Raw genomic sequence first — 26,807 nt, 5'->3', positions numbered from 1 at the left:
TGCGAGTGAGTGAGTGTTGACTCTGCTCACTGCTGTGGCAAAGGAAATTGTATCCATTCATGAAACTTAAAAAGACAACAGTATCATGCATATATCTTTCATAATGATAAGTATAATGCAGGAAGTTGAATGTACATGTAAGGTAGATAAGGGTGTAGTTCAGATCTTAAGTTAAATTATTTCTGTAGCACCCTTCTCTTTATTCTCTCTCCCTCTCTCTTTCTCTCTCTCTCTCTCCTCCCTCCCTCTCTCCCTCTCTGTCTGTCTGTCTGTCTCCCCCTCTCCCTCTTCAGACAGAGCCTTCTTATGTGGCTCTGACTGGCCTGGCGATCACATGGATCTACTTGCCTGTCCTGCTGAGTGCTGAGATGAAAAGTATGAGCTCCCATGTCTGGCATGTAACCTTTGCTTAAAACATCCAAAAGACTTTTCAATCTGAGGTTACATTTTTTTTCTTCATCTTTTCCTGCCCTTAGGTTCAGTTACCACACTTACTCTTTCTTTGGGGTTGGGGGTGGGAGATTTGTGGTGAGACAGGGTCTCATGGGGCCCACACTGGTTTTAATTCCCTCTGTAGCCAAGGAGTGACCCCTAATACTCCTGTCTCCACCTCCCAGGTGTGAGATTACAGGTGTGCTCCACCACATTTGGCTTTTTTTTTTTCTATGTAGTGTCTGGTGATCATTAGGATGCAGATGCCTGAACAGGCCAGAGGCATGCAATCTCTGAAGTAGTGGTTCCAGGTGGTTGTGAGTTGCCGATGTGGGTGCTCAGAACTAACTAGCCTCTGGAAGTGCAGTACATGCTCTTAACCACTGACCACCTCTCCAGCCCTGTCCAGTACCCTTTAGGCAAATGCTCTGACACTGAATGGCCCCCAGCCCTTCAACTAGTGACTTTAAAATGTTGGGTAGTGGCTTGGGTGTCTGAGCCGTCTTTAGCCATAAGGGGCGGGGTGGGGGGAGGGGGTCTCTCTGTCTCTGTCTCGGTTGATCACTGGGTTGTGTAACTTGGTGTATTGGACACACTGGACATCCCTTCGGGCTGAGTGGAGAGGAAACTGCGACTCACGCGCTAATTGCTGAGATAAGGAAGATTTTACTTGGGCGGAAGGACTTTGTTTGCTTTTGTGCTGCATGAGAGGCCCTTCCTGTCCCCTCCCCCCGCAACCAGTCTGTTTTTGCCACCACCATTACTAACCCTCTTCCCAGAGGAAGCTCCCTCTCTGTCTCACCTGCTTCACATCCTGCTGAGAGGGCAGATGTGGAGCTCCTGCTGAGGACTCCATCACCCAGCCTCTCTGGATGTGTACCAGGGATGGGGGTAGGGTAGGGTTAGGGTTGGTTCAGGAATTGCTGTTGAGCAGACAGATGTTAAATTGCATACCTCTCCAATATGCTTCATGCATGCCTCCCAGACCTGATCTTTGCGTGTCCAGACTGAGCATGTGCCATGGGCTCCCATCCAAGGGATTGTGTGAAGTGCAGCATCTCTCTGGTGGTTCCCAGCTGCAGTCCCTCTTGCTCAGGGCCATCTCTTGGGAAATTCCACCGGCTTCCTGAAATCCATCCAAAATGGCGATCTGTCCGTGACAGCTCCCCCGCTTTCTGAGAATTTAGTTAGGGTAGTGTGTTTCTGTTGAGCCTTGGGAGGGAAGCCTGTTCCCTGCATGTTACCTGGGACCAGAAACCTCTCATGCATTCAGAGTCAGGACTCCTGTTTGTTTGCCATTCTTTCGTGGAAATTGGGTCATTGTAGAGCTAAACATATTTTTAGTTTCCATGGTGGTGTCCCCTTTTAAAATTTAGAACTCAGGGGTGGTGCTCAGGCCTGTACTCCCAACTCTCAGGAGGCTAAAGAAGCAGGAGGCTTACCATGAGTTCAAGTCCAGCCTAAGCTTCATGGTGAGTTCCAGATCAGTGTGACCTAGAGTGAGACTCTGCTTCAAGAAAAAACAAACAAACAAACAAAAACCCCAAACTTAAAACATCCACAATAACTGGAGATAATACATCAGTGTTGGTAGTTCTCACTCAGCTGAATAAATGATCCTTTCGAGCACAGTCCAAGCCTTTGGGTTCCTTTCCCTGCCACTGTCTTCTCACAGAAGTAGCCTCGCCCTGAGATTGCTGTTACTTGTTCTCACACACATTTGTTTCCATCTCCTTTTGTTTACAGTGCTAGGTGTTAATATTCTGGTCCTGCCCCACTGTGGCCTGATGTGGCAGCCTCTTCTTAAGGAAAAACTCTGCCCCTTTCTCCCTCTCTCCCTCCACTCCCATGAGGTGTGCATCCCTGGACACACACTCTCTCACTCTCTCTCTCTCTCTCTCTCTGTCTCTCTCTGTCTCTCTGTCTCTCTCTCTCCCTCCTTTCTTATCTTCTCTTTGTCTTTCTATTATAATAGGCCATGCCCGCATGGAGGCGGCCTCTGGGCTGTGAACGTCCACCCGCTGCCATGCCCGCATGGAGTTAGTTGCCCACCAGTCATTCCCCCCACCACATCTTCCCAGCATGCCTGTATGGTTCCCTGCATGCACGGGATACCCTTGGGAGGGGAGGTCCCCCCTGCCCCTCGTAATAATTCATATAGAGATCAACTCTAGGCCTTTACACACTTCAGTTAGTACTTTACCACCAAGCCACCTCCCAGTCCCACTCAGTCCAGTTTAAAATTCCTAAGCCATAAGTAGTAATGGGTTTGCATACCTTTAAGTGTTTTGTGTGTGACACCATGTAGTGGCTCATATCTTCTGTATTTTGCTCTTACTGATCCATGAGAGTCATCCATTCTAGTACCTCCAGCTCTAGTTCACTAATTTTGGTAGCAATATAGTATTCTATCTTAGGGTTATAATTTAATACTGGACAGTCATATTGTTTGCAATTTTTCATTACTATAGGTGGCACAAGTAACATTTCATACATTTGTGCACATGTGTAACAGCTTCTTTATAGACAGAATGTTTTGTTATGGTCTATGATAACAAGTTAATACTGAAGCATGGCTGCTCCATACACGTCCATATGGTCCCATTACAGAAAATGAAACCATTTCAAGGACACACACCTGCCTCTCTGAGAACCACACATTCTTATCTGTTCTCTTCTATCTCATTGAAAATATTGCTCTGAAGATACCTTGGTCTCAGCAACTAAACTGATTTCTTGACCAATGAGATATCAGCTCCTTCCTTCCTGTTGTCTTCTTTAAAAAAAAAAAAAATGCAATTAGATGATTGTCTCTGGGAGAGGGGGCTGAAAGACTATAAGAGCCGAGGATCAGGGAGTTGGCTGTGAGGCTGTGTCTCCTAGGATGTCAGAGCTTACACATAAAGTCTCACCAGCATCACTGACCAAACCTGAGCTGAAGAAGGACAACAGCAGACATGCCAGAGTAGACATACCATGAGTCCTCAGCCCTACACGAAAAACGATAGGCAGCCAAGGAGGGCTGGGGTGGGAGAAGAGAGCAGAGAGGCCCCTTCTTCTCCGTCTGTGGAGAGCAGCACAGAACACTGGACGGCCGGGAGATGCAGAACTGTTGTGTCAGTTGTCTTGAAAGTCCACGGAGAGCTGACATGCTTTTTGCTAGGTTTCTTCCTATCTATCTTAGTTTTTGTTAATATAATAACATGTTGGTTAAGAATTTGATTTGTTACTGTTGGTAGCATGTGGAACCATTGTTGACTTTGGTCTATTGATTTTATCTATAGCAATCTTGCTCTGAACACTCATTCTAGTAATATGTCTGTGAATTATCTAAATGGGTGTTCCATTTCGATTTTTTCGGTTGTTAGTTTTTTCTAAACAAATAACAGCAGTTTCCTACCAACCATTCTATATTCGCTGTGTGTTTGAATGTTTGGAGACCTTGTCACCAGTGTGGAAGGCTGGAGAGGCAGGGGAGAAAGGAGTGAGGAGGCAAATCAAATGAATTCCTTTGTAGCAGAGGCTTGGAGGAGCCTGTTGCCCTCTGTCATGTGCGGACATGTCGAAGGTGCCATCAGGTAAAGGGTCCTTACCGGACGCTGAATGTGATGACTCTGTGTTTGACTGAGCTAGAAGAGCCTTGAGACTAGGCTGAAGCGGAGTACAAGGGAGGTCTTGGATTGTTGCCAGTTTTAAAGAAAATGTATCACCAGCTACGTTCGTTAGCTGCCTTTTATCAACCTGAAGAACCTGTGACTGTTGTATGCATGTGAGTGTGTGGTGCTGAGCCCATATGTGTGCACGCAGAGCAGGGCAGGACTTGGAGCGTCATGCACTTAACACTGCCATTGTATCGCCTCTAGACAAGAGATATGGATGTGCACAGCCACTTGGTCACCTCAAGACAGGAAATCCAGATGTGCGCAGCCACTGTATTGACTTGAGACAGAGATATGGATGTGCACAGCCACTGTATTGCCTTGAGACAGAGATATGGATGTGTACACCCATGCCAGCTCTTTACATGTGGGCTGGGGATTCAGACTCATAGGGCAAGAATTCACCTCGTCTCCAGCCTAAGAAATTGTCTTCTATTTTTAATTTGCTTTAAGTTTATACTATGAATGATAATTGAATTTTATTAAAATATTTTCTGTAACTCCTACATAGGTCATATTAGATTCCATTCTTAAATCCACAGAGCTTTCAAAATAATTTCCAAGAGCCTTAGGTCATTTTAGCATCTTGCTTACATAGTCTGGCCTGTAGTTTGTGCACAGTCCTGAAGGCATTTGCTGAGGTTGTTTGTAATGTTTATATCTACAATACTTGAGATGACCTGCAATTCCTTTTCCTCTTCCTTTTCTGGCACTCTTTCTGTGATGCCCCAGAGGAGATTACAAAGGGCCTCTCATTTGCATATCCTCTGATTTCCTGCTTTGCTTTCCTCCTTAGAATCTCCAGATATGAGGTAAAGATATTGCCTTCCTTGGACACGTGGTGAAGGTTAATTGGGAAGTTGGCTGGGTGATGTTGACTTTGACTGGGCAGTCTTCGCTGTCTTGGTAGTTTCTCTTAATCTTAGGATAATTGTTGTCCTGCTTGTTTTTATTTTGGTCACCCAATATGTATTTCTGCCCCATCCCCAGCTCCTGGATTATATCTTTAATTTTTGAAATATATGATTTTCTTATTCAGTTTATTATAGCTGTCTTTTCTAATTTAATTGCTTTGTGTCCAATGAATGTGGATTGGTTCTTTGAAGTTTGTTATATTGCCTAGCAGGTCATCAATATTTGTCTAGAGCATGGTTAATATTTTGAAGTTATATTCTAGAAAATAAAACTTTGAAATCGATATTTCTTCCTGACAACTTGTTCCTTTCCTCACTATGTATTAGAGCTCTTGATTACTTACAACTTTACTGAGCAGTTTTGTAGAAGCATGTGTTGTATGTGTCCTCAGATCTTCAACCCAAATATACACAGTACTCAAAAGCAGCATTTGGGGCTGTGTTCTCCAGCTTAAATACAAATTCTCAGACTGTGTTCGGTTTTTGAGGAGCTGTGCCGAGAACTCAGCGTTCCTTCTGTGTTGGCCCTCCCCCAAGCTCCTGAGCGTGCTCTAGTGACCATGGAACTTCAGGCAAGCCCGTACTGAGCCAGCCAGTCTCCAAAGTGACAGGCCAGTGCTCTGCACAAATGAAACATTGCTCTGCCTTCCCAAGGGATGGGTGGGACTCGAGCACTGAGAGCCTAAGCTGCGTGTTAGTGGAATAGATACGTTCTGCAGAAACTGTCTGCACTTCCATCTACTATTAACCAAATGTAGTAAAAGGAGTGTAGCCACGAGTTCATGGAGCTGTGTTCTATGCTATCACTGAGCCTGGCTCAGAGAGGCTGCCTGTGCCCTGCCAAATGGTGCAGTGGGAAGGAGGAGAAACCGGGCAACCCTCTGAAATGGATAAAGGAAGTTTCAAAGTAAGAGCCATGTCAATAGTCCGTATTTTGCTTTACTTATTGAATTTTTCCTGTTCTCATTTTGCAGGCTGGTAGGGGAGGGGGAGTTGTGTCCCAGCATAGGTGTGGAGGCCAGAGAACAATTTGGCAAGAGTCAGCTCTCTCCTAACATCATATTGGTCTCAGAGCACCAGGTCATCAGGCTTGGTGGCAAGCAGCCCTACCCACTGAACTCTCTCCAGCTCTGCTTTATTCATTGCACATTACACAGATACACAGAATGAGTGGTCACTGCTTGGAGGCCATTCTTATAGACAGGAAAGGAGCCTCCATAGCATACTGCATCCTTCATGTTCCCATAGTGCCAAGGACTTTCCTCTAAACTTAGCTGAGTTATAATCTAGATGCAATGAAATATACCATCTTAGCTGTATAATTCAACTTGTTTTTATTTTAATGTAACTGCCAACCGGAACAAGATGTCTGAAATGTTTCTATTGTTCCAGAAAGTTCTCCTGCATCCCTTTTCTAGTCAGTCCTGTCCCTATCCCAAAGGTACTCTGATGTCTGTCTCTGGATGGTTTTGTCTACATTTGTACTTTACATAAAGTGTGTACAGCCACATAGCATGTCATAGCAGGGATGCATGCTTGGAAATGTAGTGTTAGGTGGTTTTGTTGTTGGATTGACATATAGACTTCATGTAAGTCTGGGTGGTGTGGCCTGCACTCATCTAGATTATACTGTGTGTTTAGTCATTAGCTGTGAGGCCATTGTGTAGCACATGAGTATATAAACATAGATTCTTCCCTGCATTTACTATGTTTTGATAGTCATCAGTTTGCTATGTTTATCACCATTTTGTCAATTGCTGGGTTGGAGTTCATTGGAGAAAAGCTGTCATAGCATTTGCTTGCTCGTTTTCCAATCTTCTTTCTACTTTTGACCTGCATAAAGTCACTATGGATGGTCTTGTTATATTTATCTGTTTATTTGAATGGGCCTAAAGCTATATTTCTTCTTGGTAGAAACAAAGGAATGTCATGTAAATGTCTGAATTTATCAGAAACTTACTTTATTGGAAATGCTAAATTCATCAGAGACAGTTGGCACTGAGCATCTGTGTAGTTCACTTACGCCCTTCTGATTGTTTTAGATTTGCATTTCCTTGATGGGGGAAGGCACTGAGTGTCTTTCTCATCTGTCATCTGCGATGAAGCATGGGTCTAGACTATTGCTGTGAAAAGTCATATGATGTCCTAGATTTAACCCTTTGGTCAGTCGGTTGGTCTCTCTGTCTGTTTCTGTGTGTGTGTGTGTGCGCGCCACCTTTAGTTAACTTTTTATGTGCTATAAGATAGTAGATGATAGTTTATTTTATCCACATATGGATATCTATTTTCTTGGCCATGTTTTATTAAAAAGACCTATGTCCCCACTAAACTGAATTGTTGTGTTTGTCAAAGTAAGTGATAATTAGACATGAATTTTTCTAGACCTGCTCTTCTCTTCCTAGCACTGTGCCTCAGCCATTCTCTCCTGGATCATAGTTTATGATGCTGTGGAATTTCAGTACATTTGCTTTGTATAATTGTCCTTTTAGTGCATGAGAATGTTGTATGAAGGGCGTGGGGAAGTAACCCACAGATTCCTTCAGTTGCCGCTAACACTTCTCTGGGATAGACTGCTCCATCACGGATTCGCCATCTTCATTTTTTCTAGGTGCTCCATAGATTTTAAAATAATGGTAATTTTTATTAAATCTAGTATCTTTGTTTCCAGAATCTGCATGTCTTTCATTAATTATGGGAACATTCCGTATCTGCATTTTCATAAAAATTGCCTTCAATTTTCTCTTTCTACTAAACCCCTCAGGATATGATGCAAGCCATCTTATTATATTGCTTATTTCTTAATCTCTCTTTAATTATTTCCATCATTCTAATTTCTCCCAGTTGCATCTTTGCCTTCTTATTACTTTTCTACTTCTACCTTGAAATTGATTCTTTAAAATAAAACCCAACTCTTATTTAATCTGATTTTCAGTCTTTTAACTGTTGAGTTTTCAGTAATTGTCTTTTTTTTCCTTCTAGAAGTTGTACATCATGTTTTCCATAGTCTCTAAAGCTTGCTCACCCCAGTGCCGTGTTTTCCTTCCGTCTCTGTAATTTTTAGGTGTAGATGTCTGCAGTCTGCACGGAGGTTACTCTCTCCTCCAGTGCCGTGTTTTCCTTCCGTCTCTGTAATTTTTAGGTGTAGATGTCTGCAGTCTGCACGGAGGTTACTCTCTCCTCCAGTGCCGTGTTTTCCTTCCATCTCTGTAATTTTCAGGTGTAGATGTCTGCAGTCTGCACGGAGGTTACTCTCTCCTCCGCTGCCTTAGCACTTCTTCACTTGATGACTTGGCACTTCAGCGCATCCTTCCTCATTAGATTTTTCTGTAGAAGTTAGTAGTTTGGGATGGTTGGAAGGCTGGGAAACCGGTTGAGTTTGTGTCTTCCAGACAGTTTTGCTGGGAGGCTGAGAGGCGTGTAGATCAGGCTCCACTTTCGTTAGGTATTTTTGATTTTATTTTATTTTTTTATATCTAGCTTGTGATGTAAATTTCAGGTACACATTCAATACAGGAAGACCATTGACTATGACATGGCGGAGCTGAGTCCTTTTAATCATAGCTGTTTAAGTAGTGCTTCTAGAGTGTAGGGTGGGACTCTCCCTAGTTAGCACCTGCTTTCTAATCTGGGTTTTAATGCCTCCTTAGGTTTTCTTTGGTGAAATTACAACAGTATATAGATGAAAATCAGATCAGAAAAGCTGCATGGAGCTAGATTGATTGATAGCAATTGCCATAGAAAGAGTAGGAAACTAGAAAAGCAGGTAAGAGTATTAATACCTTGCAGAAACCTGAGCAGATCCTGGCTGTTTTCATTGTCATTTAAAGAAACGTGTGGTTAGAGTGGTCTACATGACGGCTTAGTAGTTACTGTCCTTGGATAACACGTGTGTCTGTGCTTCAGAGTGCCGGCTGTAACAGGTAGTTTGGAATTAATTTAGTCTTTTAATGAAAAGGAGTATAGTTTTCTCTTTCCTGTTCTCAAACATGCTCAATAAGCCCACTTATCACTTTCCAAATGTATGTATATTGTACCCTGATTTTTATAATGAAAACAAGAGTGAAGATGGTTTTCTTCCAGTCCTCTGTGTCCTGTTTGCTGCCTTACTACACCCTGTGTCTTCACCTTGCTGCTTCCTTATTCCTCTATAGAAAGAGCCCCTAAGAATAGCCTGAGTTATAGACGGTCTGTACAGGCAGATTGCTGAGTTGTGAGTAATAGATGTTCTATACAGGCAGATTGCTGAGTCATGAGTAATAGACATTCTATACAGGCAGATTGCTGAGTCATGAGTAATAGACATTCTATACAGGCAGATTGCTGAGTTGTGAGTAATAGACATTCTATACAGGCAGATTGCTGAGTCATGAGTAATAGACATTCTATACAGGCAGATTGCTGAGTCATGAGTAATAGACATTCTATACAGGCAGATTGCTGAGTCATGAGTAATAGATGTTCTATACAGGCAGATTGCTGAGTCATGAGTAATAGATGCTCTATGCAGGCAGATTGCTGAGTCATGAGTAATAGATGTTCTATACAGGCAGATTGCTGAGTCATGAGTAATAGACATTCTATACAGGCAGATTGCTGAGTCATGAGTAATAGATGCTCTATGCAGGCAGATTGCTGAGTCATGAGTAATACATGTTCTATACAGGCAGATTGCTGAATCACGAGTAATAGATGTTCTATACAGGCAGATTGCTGAGTCATCTAGTTCTGTTACAAAGGGAATATGGAGAACAGTGTTGAGCAGAGGAGACAGGTTCTTCATATGCAAAGTCATTCTTTGGAAAAAAAAGGAATTCTAATCCTCATCAGTCAGAGTTCATAAATTTATTCAGCTTTATTTTTAACAGGATTATATTTTGAAATGATGTTAAATGCTTTAAATCATACTTTTAGAAATCTGTTTAATGCGATTTTCAGTAATGTTTCAAGTGCAGTAAACTTAAGGTGATGAGCAGATAAATAATGTGACCTGTAAATATTTCTGTAGGTATGAACATTTTCTTTTCATGCTTATATATATTAATTTTCTAGCTGTTCTAGAATAGTCTGTCTGCCTGTGAAATAGTTACCTCCAGAAGAGATATGATGGGACTGTTGAATCTGTGACAATAAAATGAATTTGTTGGCTTTTCCTTAAAGAGATAAGGCTTGAGCATCCTTACAGACTTCTAACCCCCTTGCTCCTTCCTCTGTCATTCCAAAATACTTACATCATAGTTTGGTGCCAAGCAGATGGATGGATTTGTGTCCTACCATCAGAATAACTTACTAGGAAAGCTCAGCTTAGAGTCTGCTACCTCATTGTAGTCTTGGTCTGGTTTCTGAAGGTGAAGGCAAGATATTTATTGAAGTCCACCCCAGGAAATCCAATACCAAATGGTTAGCCCTGAAGTCATATATAAACAAGTAATATTAGAGCAACTGAGTCGGTTATGTTTTTATGTGTTTAGAATATACATATGTAACAACAATCAAAAAAAAGAGGCCATGAATTTGAGGGGGTCCATGGGAAGTGTTGAAGTGAGGAAAGGGAAGGGGGAAATGTTGTAATGACATTTAAATTTCAAAAAACTAAAAAATAAATAAACTTTAAACAATAATAACAAAACCTACAAATCTTAAAAAGAAAACTACAGACCTTTAAAAAGAGAAAATCAGGCCTTCAGGGGCTGGAGGGATGGCTCTGTGGTTCAGAGCATTGGCTGCTCTGCTAGAGGACTGGGCTTGGCTTCCCAGCACCCACAGCTGCTCACAGCTGGCTGTAACTTTAGCTTAGTGATGCAACACTTTTTCCTGGCCTCCAGGGGCATGAGGCATGCACCTGGTGTGTGGACATACATGAAGGTAAAACACATACACATAAAATAGGTACATTTAAAAATTACTCTATAAAAATAAGGCCTTAATGTAGGCCTTAAATGCTCAATTAAAATTGATACATTTGTGATAGAACGGATTTGGATTGTTGAACACAGCCACATGAGGTTTTCAAAGTTAGTCTTGGAGCATTGTGTTGAACCTCAGTTGTCTGGCCTGCGTGTTTGTTTTCTGGCATTGGAACTAGCTCATTTGCCTATTAGTTGAGGATTCAGGTGTCAATAGCAAAGCTGCCCGAGTGCAGTAACTTTTCTCTCAATGGTCAGGTGATCTGTTCCATTTGTCTCTGGAGCTGCCTTGCCCAGGACCCTCTGCTTGTCTGAGGGAGGCTGCGTTCGATTGCCCTCGGCCCCTGCCATGTGGGCATGACTGGGTTCCTCTTTGCCTCTCTGGGTGGTGAATCCTACTAGTTGGGTCTTACAGAGCTTCCGTTAGAAGGGCCATATTTTAGTACTTTTTAACATCTTTTCTATAAGAAACTCATGTTTAGATAATTGATTGATATGACAGATGTTTTATCTGTTGTAATGGTAGAATTTTGTTTTGAAAATATATCTTAAAATCTTTAGGAAAATTAAAAAATAATTATTTTTCCCTTGATGTTAAATTTGGGACAACAAAAATATTGTAGGAAATTATTCTGCTTTTTGAAGTCCTGGAAAGGCTAGCTACAGAAGTGGTTATTGAGATGTATGTAAACTAAATTGGGATTTTTAGTTTTCATTTTTTTATATTTTTTATAACTATCAAGAAATGACTGTTAATGATTTTGAAAAATTGGTAGACTTCTGCTAAAATTGATTTCGTAAAAGAAGATAAATACAGAAGCATTACAATTTTGTCAAAAAGAACTTAATATGTCCCTAAAAATAATTTGAGTTTGTACTTTAATTGTAAAACAATCATGTCTTGAAAGGAGTGTGTCAGCTTTGCCTGTGGCATGGGAGAGACCATGAGACTGTAGTCTGTAAAAGTGTGCTCTGACTCAGGAGATAGATGCAGGCCACTGCCTCCATCCCCAGCCCGGGCCCGTGTGCGAGTGTGTGTGTGTGTGCCCTCCCCAGCCAGCAGTCAGCGGTGTGTGTGCCCCCCCAGCCGGGGGCCAGCGGTGTGTGTGTGTCCTCCCCCCCCAGCCAGGGGCCAGCGGTGTGTGTGTCCTCCCCCCCGCAGCCGGGAGCCAGCAGTGTGTGTGTCCCCCCCAGCCGGGGGCCAGCGGTGTGTGTATCCTCCCCTCCCTCCCCACCCCCCCACCCCCACCCCACCCCCCGGCCAGGAGCCAGCAGTGTGTGTGCCCTCCTCCCCCCAGCCGGGGACCAGCAGTGTGTGTGCCCTCCCCCCCCTCCCAGCTGGGGACCAGCAGTGTGTGTGCCCCCCCAGCAGGGGGCCAGCAGTGCTCTTGCCCAGAAGTACCTCAGATGGAGCTCAGGAGGAATTGGGAATAAGAGACCAGAGAGAGGGCTTTCAGGTCAGCCTTGACTTTGTTTCTGGAGAGAGAAGAAGCAGCAGCCATTTCCTGAGGGAACAGGGTCCTGGAGTGAAATCTGCACTCCTCCTCCAGTGTGGGGAAGTCAGAAAGAAGTGGCTTACAGTTTGCCGGTTTACAGGGTTCATCACTCACAACTGGGCTGGGGCGGGGTGTGGGGGTGGTTAGTCTGTCGTCCTGTTTTCTATAGACTCATACCTTGACCATGGCAAAGTCTAGACACCACGCCTCACCTTTGTGAATCAGGGTTTCCAGGGAGGTTTGAGAATGATAGTTACTATAGAAGGAAGATGCTGTACTGGAAATGAAACATTTACATGGGAAGTGTCCGAGCGTGAAGTCCGGGATGCCCTGGCTCAGCCTCCGGGGCTGTGTGGCCATCCTGCCGGCCACCCCCGCCCTGTACCTACAGCAGCCTCAGCCGCTCCTTCTCTGGACTAAGTCAAATTGCCGCACTTCCTCTGCGGAGTCCATGCCTCTAGTTAGTCATGCTTTTCGGAAGCTCCTTTGTTTGTTTTTTTCCTAATGAAATTGGGTGTGTTTATTTTGTAATTGTTTTTTAGTCATCTGAGCCTAAATATTTCAGTATTGACTAAGGGCAACTTTTGAAAATACTACAGAAATGCTTTTAGCACATGTGTGAGTATACAGTCTAAACCTTCAGTTTATCCCTAGATCAGGAGCTGACCTTATCATGCCCTCCAGTGACACTATGATCTGCTTTTAGTTTAGGGGCGATTGTTCCTGTATTGGGTCTTTATAACTGGATGGTCTGTTTCCAACAGTTTGAGAATAATGAGGCAAATCACTTTGAAATTTGTTCCATTGTTTGGAAAGCTTTTGAATGTCTCCCTTTGAAAAGTGACTTTGAACAAGCCCTGATCACCCCGCTATGCTACAGTAAATGCTGAAGTAGCAACCTGGCATCCTTCCCGAAAGCACGCCTAAGGAGGCTCGCCGCCGCCGCCGCTGCCGCAGTGTTCCTGCTCCTCCACTGCTTTTTACCTTGCTAGCGCTGGTGCAGCCTGTTCTGCGGATGTGCTCAAACCCTCCCACTCGCTCTGCAGCAGAGAAGAATGGATCTCCGAGTCCACTAGAAATGAACGGTGTAGCGAGGTTGCGGGCGGGGGAGCATGAATGTCTTCCAGCAGCTGAACAGGAAAGCATATTAATACAGTATTTCTTTCCTTCAACTGATAAATTTTTTGCTTTCTGTTTTCTTCTAGAGAGATGTGGATAATTTGCCCTGCCTCCAACGCCTCTTTCTCAGCTTCAACAATATATCTAGGTATGTGGGAACTCCCAACTCGTCATTAATAGATAACTTGTCTGTGTGGGCTCTCCTGCTTTGAGATAGTCAATGCCGGCGGAGAGTTTGACTGTCCTGAAAGATTTTCCATTTGAAAATGGGAGGACCGCCCGTGACAAAGTTCTTTGTTGGGAAAAGGAAGCGCTTGTGTCTTCTGCCTCTGTTGTTAAAGATGATGCAATTAGCAGAGCATGGCCTTTCTGTAGTGTGCTGGTGGGCTGCCTGAGCTGTCAGTGTGGATTTGCCGGCCTTTGTCTGACAGCCGCTGCCTTAGTCAATCGAATTAGTTTCTTTCATAAATTATCATCTGCAATCCGTACAGCCACTGAGCAGTTTTAGTAAAGCAGGCTATATTTGTCACTGAGCTGCATGGGAATTAGGCCGTGCCAGCCTTCCAAGTGATTCTGCTTTGAGTGAATCTGCTAAGAGAATTATTAGAACATATGAGCGCACACAGTTTGCTTGCCATCCTTGTCCTTATATCATGATGTCTTGTTCGGTGTGAGTGTGGGAGCTTACAGAACTGAAACAGAGGCAGAGGCCGACTGTCCAGTGCAGAAAGACCTCGCACTTCCCTAGTCTTTCTTCTCCTTCCCTCCATCTTTGTTGGGGCTTGACTTCTCCACTTCTTAGTTTCTCTTCAAGGCTGGTCTCTGGACTTGAATTTGAGCAAGGGGAATCATTAAGTTTAAAAGCACACTCTTCCTGGACTCTAGGTCTCTGCTTCTGAGGACTAGAAACCATGGAGTTCTGTGTGTGCTCTGTGCCTCTTTCTGTTCACCCCTCACCCCCAGTTTAACCTCATCTCCCTATCCTGAAGAGGGTGAGCACTTTAGAGAGATGCTGTTTCAGAGGAAATGCCCTGCAATCTTCCTCCTCCTCCATAGAAAAGCTTGAAAGTTTTCTGAAGACTTTCAGTGTCCCTCTCTGTCTGCATGTACTTTTCTAGCTGCCCTCTGCTGTGTGTGTGTGTGTGTGTGTGTGTGTGTGTGTGTGTGTGTGTGTGTGTGTGTGTGTCTATAAAAGTTTTTTGTCAGCATTGGTTTTCTTCAGGGGATTTCTGTCTAAAGACTGTCAAAGCTCTAGCACAGTGGTTCTCAACCTTCCTAATGCTGCGACCCTTTAATACAGTCCCTCATGTTGTGGGGACCCCAACCATAAAATATTTTCACTGCTACTTCATAACTGCAGTTTTGCTACTGTTATGAATTATAGTGTAAATATCTGGTATGCAACCCAAAGGGGTCTCGATCACTCCTCTAAGGACCATAGTCACTGTTTAAGCTGCTGCAAACCCTTAGATTTCCCCAGTCTGCGGTGAACTTGTTTCTTCTTGTTTGTGTGAGCAACTGAGGAGATATGTATTTGCTTATACATAGATTATGCTACTCCCAGGCCCCAGGGCACCAGCTCTCTGAACTCCAAAACTTTGGGCTTGTAAAGAGTTGGCTTTGGTTGCTTATATACTAGAGAACTTTCTTTCAAAATCCAGAAGGGAGGTTCACCCAGCCAGAAAAATAAGATTAATGGGATTTTTTTTTTTTCTGAAAAAGCATGTTTTTCTAAGAAACTGAGAAATAAGTGAGGCAACATTTCAAGGCTTTTGTTCTCCCTGTGACTGCTTTCTCTGTGTTTCTCCATGGGCTAAGCTTTAGATTTGCTTAGTGTTTCCACCTGATCTGTGTTGGGGGCGGAGTGGATCTGATGCTCTGTGTTGATATCTATGCCCAGAGGTTCTGTATCATGATCTGTTGCTCTGTGTTGATATATCTATGGCCCAGAGGTTCTGTGTCATGATCTATTACTCTGTGTTATTATCTATGGCCCAGAGGTTCTGTTTCATGATCTGTTGCTCTGTGTTGTTATCTATGCCCAGAGGTTCTGTATCATGATCTATTACTCTGTGTTGAGAGGTTTTATATCATGATCTGTTGCTCTGTATTGATATCTATGGCCCAGAGGTTCTGTGTCATGATCTATTACTCTGTGTTGTTATCTATGCCCAGAGGTTCCGTATCATGATCTGTTGCTCTGTGTTGTTGTTATCTATGGCCCAGAGGTTTTGTATTGTATGTTGTGCTGTGTTGATATCTATGCCCAGAGGTTTTGTATCATGATCTGTGCTCTGTGTTGATATCTATGCCCAGAGGTTTTGTATCATGATCTGTGCTCTGTGTTGATATCTCTGCCCAGAGGTTTTGTATCATTATCTGTTGTTCTGTGTTGATATCTATGGCCCAGAGGTTCTGTATCATGATCTATTACTCTGTGTTGTTATCTATGCCCAGAGGTTTTATATCATGATCTATTACTCTGCGTTGATATCTATGGCCCAGAGGTTCTGTATCATGGGTGCATACACTGGGTCTGGGGAAAAAAAATCTCTTGGAGAGCAAGCCTTGAAAACACTTGTGTAAACTTTACTTAAGATGCATGTATGTCAGTTAGCTATGCTACAGACCACTAGAGATCACCTTCAGTGATAACTCAGTGCATTTCTGGACTCCATGTTCTGGTGAATGGAGTTGCCAGGCTTTACAGTCCAGTGCTCCTGGATAGCAGAGGTCACGGAGGGAAGAAGCAATGCTAAAGCACGTATCATAGGAGCTTCTAGTGCTCCCTGTAGAGATGCCGACTGCGTCTGGCAAATGAAAATATCCAGCACATGGCCGTTTAGAGGAAAAAGTCTATTGACCCTTTCTATTGTAGGACTTCTTAGGTTTTCACCAAGTTGTTGGATTCTTTTTTTTTTTTTTTTGGTTTTTCGAGACAGGGTTTCTCTTGTGTAGCTTTGCGCCTTTCCTAGAACTCACTTGGTAGCCCAGGCTAGCCTCGAACTCACAGAGATCCGCCTGGCTCTGCCTCCCGAGTGCTGGGATTAAAGGCGTGCGCCACCACGGCCCGGCTAAGTTGTTGGATTCTTAATGATTCATTTACATCAACACTTAAACACCTTGTGGAAACACAGAAAGTTCCAAAGTGAGATTTCACTATGGAATTCAGAGATAGATTTATGTGGTGGTTTGAATAAGAATGGCCCTCGGGGGTTGGGGATTGGGCTCAGTGGTAGAGTGCTTGCCTAGCAAGCGCAAGGCCCTGGGTTCGGTCCTCAGCTCCCAATTTAAAAAAAAGAAAAAGCTTTTGCCAGGTGGTGGTGGCACACGCCTTTAATCCCGGCACTCTCGATCTCTGTGAGTTTGAGGCCAGCCTGGGCTACAGAGTGAGTTCCAGGACAGGCTCCAAAGCTACAGAGAAACGCTGTATCGAAAAACAAAAACAAAACAAACAAACAAACAAACAAACAAACAAAAAGAATGGCCCTCATAGGCTCATATATATGAATGCTTAGGGTGTGACATTAGGAGGTGTGGCTTTGTTGGGCTGGGTGTGGCCTTGTTGGAGGAAGTGTGTCACTGGGGTTGGCCTTTGGGGTTTCAGAACCCCAAGCCAGGCTCTCTTCCTCCTGCCTGCCGATCTGGATATAGAGCTCTCAGGGACTTCTCCAGCACTGTGTCTGCCTGCATACAGCTGTGCTTCTCATCATGATGACAATGGACTAAACCTCTGAATATAAGCAAGCCCTAATTAAATGTTTTCTTTTATAAGAGTTGCTATGGTCATGGCATCTCTTCAAAGCAATAAGACAATGACTAAGACAATTTATTTATTCAACACAAGCTTTTTTAAAGGCTGTGTGAATGCAGATGGTAAATTCAGGAGCTCTGTATGTGGAGGATGCTGTCCCAAGGGAGCATATCTGATCTGTAGTTGGACTTTCTTTGGGATGATGTGCTCATACAGGAAGGAAACTTGCCTCTTGAGAGTAGAGGATTCCTATTGACCTCGGCCATCAGAACATACCTAGAACCCTGCCCTTGTAACCTCAGGACATAACTAGAACCCTGCCCTGGTGACCTCAGGACATAACTAGAACCCTGCCCTGGTGACCTCAGCCATCAGAAAATACTAACCCTGCCCTGGTGACCCGCCATAAGGACATACCTACTACAACCTTGCCCTGGAGACCTTGGCCATAAGGATGTACCTATAACCTTGCCCTGGTGACCTCCACCCTCAGAATATACCTAGAACCCTTCCCTTGACCTCTGTTTCCTGAGCTCAGTTCAGATAGTATATTCTCTCCAGCCCTTCTGCTTGCCCGGACGACCTACTCATGTCTGCTCCCAGAACTTGCTGTCGCTGTTCTAAGCAATCTCCTGAGGCTCCGATGATGACTCTTGCAATGTAATGCTGTTTTTAGAATGTGAATATCAGTAGTGTGGGGTGTGTCCATGTTGTTTTGCAGCCAGTCTCAAGGGCTCTTTTATCTTGCAAACCTAGAGCTGTCTACTCACTAAATAAGTCTGCATTACTCCCTACCCTCAGCTACTAGTGACCTCCATTCTACTTTCTGTCTCTGAATTTGATTGCTGCAGGGGGATCCTTCACAGGAATGAAATCCTACAATGTTTGTATTTTTATATGCAGCCCATTTTACATAGCATAATATGCTCAAGGTTCATCTATGTTGCTACATGTCAGAATTTCCTTCCTAAGTCTGAACACTCATGGATTCTTGAGACACACCAGAGGAGGGAACTTGGAGAAGAGGCCACACCTACCTTCTGGTTCTCATTCCCCTCCCCCAACCCCACCCCCTCAACATTTTGTTCCACCTAGCCTCCTTAAAGACACCCTATACCTCTGCTCAGTCTTTGTGTCTGCCTTCACCTTTGGCAATTACCTTTTCATTTCTTCTCCGTATCAGAATAACCAGATCATCCTATACTGCTCAGATTAAATGACACCAAGAGTTCACATGCTAAATGCAGCATTTGGAGTTACTTTTTGCAGATTCCATTTTCATAACCTCCCCCCATTCTGTTTTAACGCAGTTCAAGAACTCATTGGTAAAATAAATAATTATACCTGTGTCTTACAACCACAAGTCAGAACATATCCAGGGATGCTATAACCAGCTTAGTGCCTCAGGACCAGGAAAATAAGAGAAGAGAAAATACCAGAGTGCACCCTACACTGTGAGGAAAATGCTGTTTCATGGAATTTTTCTTTTGTTTGTGAGTGGATGTGTGTGTGTGTGTGTGTGTGTGTGTGTGTGTGTGTGTGAGAGAGAGAGAGAGAGAGAGAGAGAGAGAGAGAGAGAGAGAGAGAGAGAGAGAGAGAGAGAATTCTAGAACTGTGTACATTGGTTTATAATGGAAATGTGGAAATCTCTCACTCTGAGTTTGGTTTGAAGGTTTGAGAACTGCTGTGTTCTGAGAGCCTCCTGAGCTAGCTGTATTGCTGTTGAAGTTTGTGAGGCTTGTACTCTGATTTTAAATTATTCCCTGCTAGACTGTGAACTGGACAGTGACAAAGGAGTATGTGTGTGCTGCCCATTATTTCCTCGTCCCCAGCACCTAGCATGCTCTTTGTATGAAATTCAACTGTGTAGACAGTTGCAATCAGGCTCTACCTCCTCCAGTAGAGGGTCCAGTTCTGCTGTGACCTTGGTCATGTCATGCTGTTGCTAGGTCATTTCGATTCTGTTTGCTGTCTGGACCTGCGAGATTTAAAGCTGAAATCAGTCATGTTCTCATGGCAGATGTTTCAGGCTTCTAGGCTGATGTATTGATTTGTCAATAAGGCTGCTGCCAGAACTTCTAGATACGAGAAAATCCTACAGAAATGAAGGCTTTTGGTTATGCAGTGGAGCCTATCAAGGACAGGGTCTGCTTTGAGCTATATCTATTCAGGAACAATGGCTGTGAAGCATTTATAAAAAAAAAAATAAGGAAAATATAATGTTGCCTTTTAGTGTTCCCATGTACTGGAATTCCTAAACTGCATGGGTGATGAAACATTATTCTCTGCAAGGATGTACTTTGCAAACCTTTTTTCCTTATAAGGATAATTATTGGTGAAATTATAAAGGCCACTCCACGTAGTTAAAAGGGAGGTTTATTTTGTGGGGTAACTTATAAGTGAAGGGATAGATTACAGGGTCCGGGAAAGGTGTAGCACAGTCCGGTGGTGTTCTCTGGAGAACTCTGCTCGGTCTACCACCAGCGTCCAGGGTCCAGGAACCAAGAGAGCTGGCCCATCCATATCTCGGGTCTTCAGGGTCCTCTCATGGCCCGGCCTTGTAGGCATGACAGTTACTGAAGCCTCAGTGGGGGTTGGAACTTCCAGATCAAAGCTGGAATGGCGACCCACTACAGATAATGCTTTGGATTCAGCTTTCTCTGAATTTTACTGAAACTTTTTGTTTGTTTTGTGATTTTTTTAATTGGCTTTTTAAGACAGGGCCTTACTGAATTTACAGCAATCCCCTGCCTCATCATTCGAAGTCCTGGGAATACATATGTAAGCCACCGCACTCTGCCATTGAAACTTAAAAAAATACTTTTATTCGTGTGTGTGTGTGTGTGTGTGTGTGTGTGTGTGTGTGTGTGTGTGTGTATGTATGTCTGTATGTATGTATGTGTATGCTACATTCATGTAGGTACCCTTAGGGGCCAGAAGAAGGCATCAGATCTCCTGGAACTGGAGTTGCAAGGAGTTGTGAGCCACATAAGATGGGTGCTGGGAACTGAACTTGGATCTTTTGCAAGAGCATTTGAAGCTCTTAACCACTGAGCCACCTCTTTAGCTCAGCTTTTTCAAAACAATCACAGCATTTTCAGTGCGGTCCTTATCTTTTTTTTAAGAACATTTATTTGTTTATTTATTTATTTATTTATTTATTTATTTATTTATTTATTTATTTATTAATTATTGGGCAGGGGCATGTGCTCCAGCACCCATGAGGAAGTCAGAGGACAACTTGTTGGATTGGTTTTCTCTTTCCACCATGTGCTCTTGGGGACTGAATTCAGGGGAACCAGGTTTGGTGGCAGGTGCCTTTCTGAGCCATCTCCCAGACCCTGACATTGAAACTTTTAATCTTGGCTTCTATTTTGCTTTTTTGAGGAAGCAGTGCTGTTAGAAAGAGTCTGATGTGGCTGGAGAGACAGCATCCAGTTAAGAGCACTGGCTGCTCTTCCAGAAGACTCTGGTTCAACTCCCAGAAACCACATGGTGGCTCGCAACCATCTGTCACTTCAGTTACAGGGAATCCAACACCCTTTTCTATCTTCTGCAGGCACCAGGCATGCATGTGGTATACACACATACATGCAGGCAAAAATACCCATAAACACACACACACACACACACACACACACACACACACACACACACACACACACAAATACTTTTTCTTAAAGAGAATTATAACCATTAATGATTTCTTCTTTCTCCTATTCCTCCGTGTGTGTGTGTGTGTGTGTGTGTGTGTGTGTGTGTGTGTGTGTGTGTGTGTGTTTTGCTGGAGATGGAGCTCAGGACCTGTACATACTAAGCAAGTACAAGATTTCCCTCTGTTATGTCTACTAACATCACTGCCAAACTCCTAGAACCTTGTGGTGTAACATTGTGTTTCTATAGATGAATGAGCACCAGAAGTCAGCTTCTTTGTGTGTCTCCTGAGTCTTTTTGTATCTTGTACAAGTATAACTTGGGTGAGGTTCTCTTTGAACTATTAACAGAATGTATTTACATTGTGTCTTCTAATTCACTAAATTGTGTACAGAGCTGACTGCTAAGAAAAGTATTTAAATGACATGATGAGAGGATAGAGGTTCATTCTTTGAGTTACTGGGGAGCCCTGAAAATCAAGTGACCCCAAAATGTAGCTGTCTAGTTTGAATGGGCTGTTGAGAAGTTGAGTGTATGGTCCAATGGCTTTTCCTTACAGCAGCTTCCTCTTGCACTGTGATTTTCCTCTTTTTGGCCTCAGCAACTATCAGAAATGGTGTTTTCTGAGGACAGTGTTTGTAAGCCTTGCAATTTATTGAAGAGTCAGAGTTCATGAAGCAGATACAGAAGAAAAAGAGGGAGGGAGAGAGATGGGGGGAAGAAAGAAAGAAAGAGAGAAAGAGAGAGAGAGAGAGAGAGAGAGAGAGAGAGAGAGAGAGAGAGAGAAAGAAAGAAAGAAAGAAAGAAAGAAAGAAAGAAAGAAAGAAAGAAAGAAAGAAAGAAAGAAAGAAAGAAAAAAAGAGTGGAGAATCTGGGGACTTCCACCATGCTTCTTCATTCCCTTATGTGGTCACTGAAGGAGAGAGGCACAGAAATCTAATGTACATCTTTACGTTGTTTGCCTTATCATTACTATATGCCTTATTGTATTGTCCTATACTTTTGTCATGTCTTAACTGTACATAAAGATGTTGCCCTGGGCTGTAGTAAGGCATCTGGAGTAGTGGTATGTGGTGTACTGACCGTCCAGCTCCTCTGGAGAAAATGTGGAGGTGAATCATTCCACAGCTGTGTTTTCAGTTCAGAGACTGCCTTTCTTCTGTAGGTATTGTTAGTTGGTTGAAGATTTTTTGAGCCTTCTCAACCAGCTTATAAATAAACACATATGATTTTGAAGTCACCATGAATTTTCTAGCTCCTTTTATTTTAGTTATAAAGGTTCATTTTCATGAGTTCAAATAATTGAGTTATTTTTTTCTCAAAAGAAGCCCTCTTAAACTAAAATTAGGCAAAAGTCCTGGTTGCTGCCTGTTCACACACCTTGCATCAGGCTGTGTTCACACTTAAGAAGTTGAGAGGTTGATAGCTATTCATGGCAATGAATTAGCATAAATGTATGTATAGTTGTTTACTTAGAAAGAGGCTCTTGCTATGTAGTGTAGGCTAGTCTTGAAGTTGCTGTGTAATCAAATTGTTTAGTGTTAGGATTATAGGTATGTGCCACCATGCTGGCTTGAATTAACATTTTTTTTTTTTTTTTGGACAGGAGGCAGTACTTTTATAATTTATAACCCCAAATATATTTATAAATTAGAAATGGAAAGATCTACAAATGAAATTATGAAGGTTCACCAAAGTCATTTAATCTGTCAGTTTCTCATTCATTTTTATGTCTTAATAATATTCTATTGTATGAATAAGCCACATTTTATTTCTCTCCAGTATTTGATAGCTATTTGAGTTGTTTTAACTTTTTTACTATTAGCAACACACTGCTGTAAACCTTCATGTACATGTTTCATAGGTGCACATTTTCAGTAGTTTGAGGATTTATTCCTAAGGGTAGAATTGTTGAGTAACAGAGTAACAATGTTTTGCATTTTGACCAACCACCAAACTGTTTTGCCAAAGTGACACACCATTTTACAATCTCACCAAATCCTTGTTTTTAAGGCTCTGATTTTTGTACAAAAGCATTCAATCATTCTGTCAGACCAAACCAGGAAAAGTAAGCTATAGTTCAGAGCTGTTCTATTCCATTTACTATGCAAAGCCATTCTTGGCGTTTGCAACTCTCAGCACTTTTGAGTATTCTTACAGTGTTCACCTTTTCCTCCACCACTTTTTTCTTCTTTTTTTCTGGTTCATTTCTATCTATTACAAATGTATAAAGAATCCTCCATCAACGCTGCTGATAGCAGCAGAACCTTGAAAAATATACCTTTGGTTTGCCTCAGAAAAGGAATACATATTGCACTGTAAAGTTTATAAAATTGGCGCAAAACATTGTGATAATGTTACAATACCAGTTTTAAGAGTTCAGTGACTAATGGGGAGCCGATGGGATACATGCAGAACTGTGAAAGCAATCTCACTTAGTCAGCTGTACACGTAGACTGTAAATCTACATTCAGATCATTTCTGAACTAAGACTATCATCTCAGTTTATCTGTTGAGGTCAACCAGGAAACCCTAGAATATACCTTGATTTTTGCAAAAAACAAAATAGGGGGAGGGGTTTCTTCAGCATTTCAGTCCACGAGTAACAGTATCCTAACAGGCAAAGTGTTCTCTCACTGTCAACATAGAATGAACTGCTGCTGGAGGTCAACTTGGGCTTTAATTTGCATTAGCACTTACATGCATAGTAGTCCAAGTTGTTGACCTCATGACTTTAAAAAGTAACTCTAAAAAAGTAAAATGGCCCTTCTTGGAAGACTAAAGAAAGACATCCAGCCACAGTTGTAAAAAGTCTCATCAAAACAATATACCCTTTTATGAATTACGCCTCAATTAAAAAAAAAAAAGTAGCCCCAAATAAGAAGCAGCTCTGAAAAAGAAAATATAACTTAAGATATTTGAAAAAAAACAAGGTGAATACAGGTTCAAAAATAATTAAGATACATTTTCTTAAGGCTACCTAGAATTCGGCTTTAAAGAATTCTACCATTTCAAGTTTACCACTAGTTACTAGATACCTATTTACAAACAAGATGTTCACCTTTTTTGTTCCTTTATCAAGAGAAAAATCTACCTTCAGACTATGAGGGTGGTGATGGGGAGGGACTAGAAAACAAGATTCAAACAATCCCATGCAAATATCACATTTTTCAAATGGAAGAACTCCAAACTGCACTAGAAGTTCCAATCACTAAGACACTTTCCATTGAAATGATTGAAGTACAACTACATGACACCAAGGTTTAGGCCTAATATAGGCCTGACAACCAAGTCCTTGTTTTCTGGAAGAAAGGCCTCAAAAGTCCCACTCAATTCCACATAACAATACTTCAAAGATCAATTAGGTTTTCCTTTCCTTAATATTTTTGTTTTTGACTTCTAATCTTAAAGACTAGATTAAAACTTAGCTCATTTCCCAGAAGGCATTGCTTCCCTTTGCTCTATGAAAGAGTCCACCAAGACCTCTTCCTCAAAACCATCTAGCTCCCAGCCTCCAGCCTGTGCTTGTGATGCATCTTTCTCAACATCCTGAAAAGGTAATGTAGGTAAAATATGCTCATAAACATTAAAACTAGTTGTTAGAAAGACGTAACTAGCTTTATAATTTAAGTTTTAAAACATAAATACTTGCAACTTAATCTGCATTGACAATGATTGTCGAAGCCTAGAATTCAACATTTACAAATTCTCATTCACACACACACAAAACACACTATTATCACACAACTTGTGTCTTGAGAGAATCTTCTGCTTTTTAAATCTTTGGCCTCCCAGTCAATCCCAAGTTCAACCAACTTTTCCGAGTTCTGGTAGTTACCTGGACCACTGAGGCATTGCCACAAGACTTTTCTCTTTTGAAACATCCTTTTTCTCTATATATTAGGATAGCTACACCAGCTTGTTTCTTCTGTGGTGTATGTTGGTGTGGGATTATCTATTGCTTGATTTTTCATGGATGTGTTTAGCTTCTTTGGGTTGAATTTTCCCTTCTAGTGCTTTCTGTAGGGCTGGGTTTGTAGACAGGTATTGATTAAATCTGGTTTTATCCTGGAATATTTTGTTTACTCTGCCTATGGTGATTAAGAGTTTTGCTCGGTATAATAGTCTGGGTTGGCATCCGTGGTCTCTTAGTGTCTGCATGAGATTTGTCCATGATCTTCTAGCTTTCATAGTCTCTATTGAGTAGTCTGGTGTTATTCTGATGGGTTTACCTTTATATGTTACTTGGTCTTTTTCCTTTGCGGCTCTTAATATTTTTTCTTTGTTCTGTGTGTTTAGTGTTTTGATTATTATGTGGCGAGGGGACTTTTTTTTTTTGGATCCAGCTTATTCGGTGTTCTGTAAGCTTCTTGTATCTTCATAGGTATTTCTTTCTTTAGATTAGGAAAGTTTTCTTCTATGATTTTGTTGAATATATTTTCTGTGCCTTTGAGTTGGTATTCTTCTCCTTCTTCTATCCCTATTATTCTTAGGTTTGGTCTTTTCATGGTGTCCCAAATTTCTTGGATGTTTTGTGTTACAACATTTTTGTCTTTAGTGTTTTCTTTGACTGACGAATCTATTTTCTCTATCGTGTCTTCAGTGTCAGAGATTCTCTGTTCCATCTCTTGCAATCGGTTGGTTATGCTTGTTTCTGTAGTTCCTGTTCGTTTTGTCAGGATTTCTATTTCCAGCATTCCCTCAGCATGTGTTTTCTTTATTGTCTCAAATTCATTTTTCAGATCTTGGAATGTTTCTTTCATCTGTTTAATTGCTTTTTCTTGGCTTGATTTGATTTTTTCCCATTTTTTGTTCGTTTTTTCTTCCATTTCTTTAAGGGAGTTTTTTATTTCCTCTTTAATGGAGTTTTTCATTTCCTCTTTAAGGGAAATTTTTATTTCCTCTTTAGGAGAGTTTTTCATTTCCACTTTAAGGAAAGTTTTTATTTCCTCTTTAAGGTAGTTTTTCATTTCCTCTTTAAGGAAAGTTTTTATTTCCTCATTGAGGGAATGTTTTATTTCTTCTTTAAGGGCCTCTATCATCTTCTTAAAGTCATTTTTAGGGTTGATTTCTTCTGTTTCTTCTGTCATGGTATGTTTAGGTCTTTCAGGTGTAGAATTACTAGGTTCTGATGTTGCCATATAGGTCTTTATGTTGTTGCCTGTATTTTTGCACTGGCGTCTACTCATCTTTTCCTCTGTGCGGTGCAGGTGGTATCTGTGTCTGAGAGTGCCTCTCTTGTTCTAATTTTTAGTCTTGGTTTAGTAGGGGTTCTTGGTTAAATTGGTGCTATTGGGCTGTTTCTTCAGGGACAGCTGATTTCAGTCTGTGAATTATATACTTATGATTCTGGTGATCTGGTTTAGTGGCTGGGTAGCGTCTTCTTCTGTGTTCCCAGATCACGTTTTGTTCATTTGTCAACTCCTCAGCTGATCTTGTTTCTTCAGACTTCAAACTGTAGGCATCTGAATCCTCTCCCAGATGGGTTTCAGCTGAGCAGGGTAGTCTCACCAACACCTCCAAGTTGTTGGGTTTCACAGGATCAGCAGTTGGGCCCCGGGCTGTCCCCAGACAGAGTGCCCAGACTCGCCCTGGTTCCGACCCACGGAGATAGCCTCTTCCCCAGGTGTTGGGGCCAGGGGCGCCCCCGTTCCAAGCTGCGTCCGCCCCTCTCCGTCCCCGGGCCTGTCCACCCCTGTGGCCTGCCACCACAGGCCCACCTATGTCCACCTGTCTCGGCCGCCGGGCCCGTATGTCCCTGTCAGCTGCCGCTGGGTCTGTCTGCCTCTGCGGGAGGCCAACAGGCCTGTATGTCTCTCCTGGCTGCCACCGCGGGTCTACCTACCTCCACTTGCTACCGCTGCCGGGCCCATCCA

The 26,807-nt window shown here is 42.5% G+C and overlaps 1 protein-coding gene across 8 annotated transcripts in view; it reads left to right on the top strand.

The window, feature by feature from the left end:
- Nucleotides 1-26,807, top strand: part of Lrrc49 (leucine rich repeat containing 49) — a 113,984-nt gene that overhangs the window by 24,935 nt on the left and 62,242 nt on the right. For 7 of the 8 annotated variants that reach the window (XM_042281062.2, XM_006971465.4, XM_006971463.4 and 4 more), the window contains one exon: nt 13,610-13,671. Coding sequence is in view for 5 of the 8 variants with exons in the window: in XM_006971465.4 (XP_006971527.1) it covers nt 13,610-13,671 (62 nt within the window). In the remaining 3 variants the exon portion in view is untranslated. Of the gene's footprint in view, nt 1-13,394; nt 13,490-13,609; nt 13,672-26,807 lie in introns of those variants that run through there. The other variant, XM_042281060.2, reaches the window with a different exon arrangement.

Source organism: Peromyscus maniculatus, chromosome 7 (genome assembly GCF_049852395.1).
Source record: "Peromyscus maniculatus bairdii isolate BWxNUB_F1_BW_parent chromosome 7, HU_Pman_BW_mat_3.1, whole genome shotgun sequence".
NCBI lineage: Eukaryota > Metazoa > Chordata > Mammalia > Rodentia > Cricetidae > Peromyscus > Peromyscus maniculatus.
This window is presented reverse-complemented; position numbering and strand designations above follow the sequence as displayed.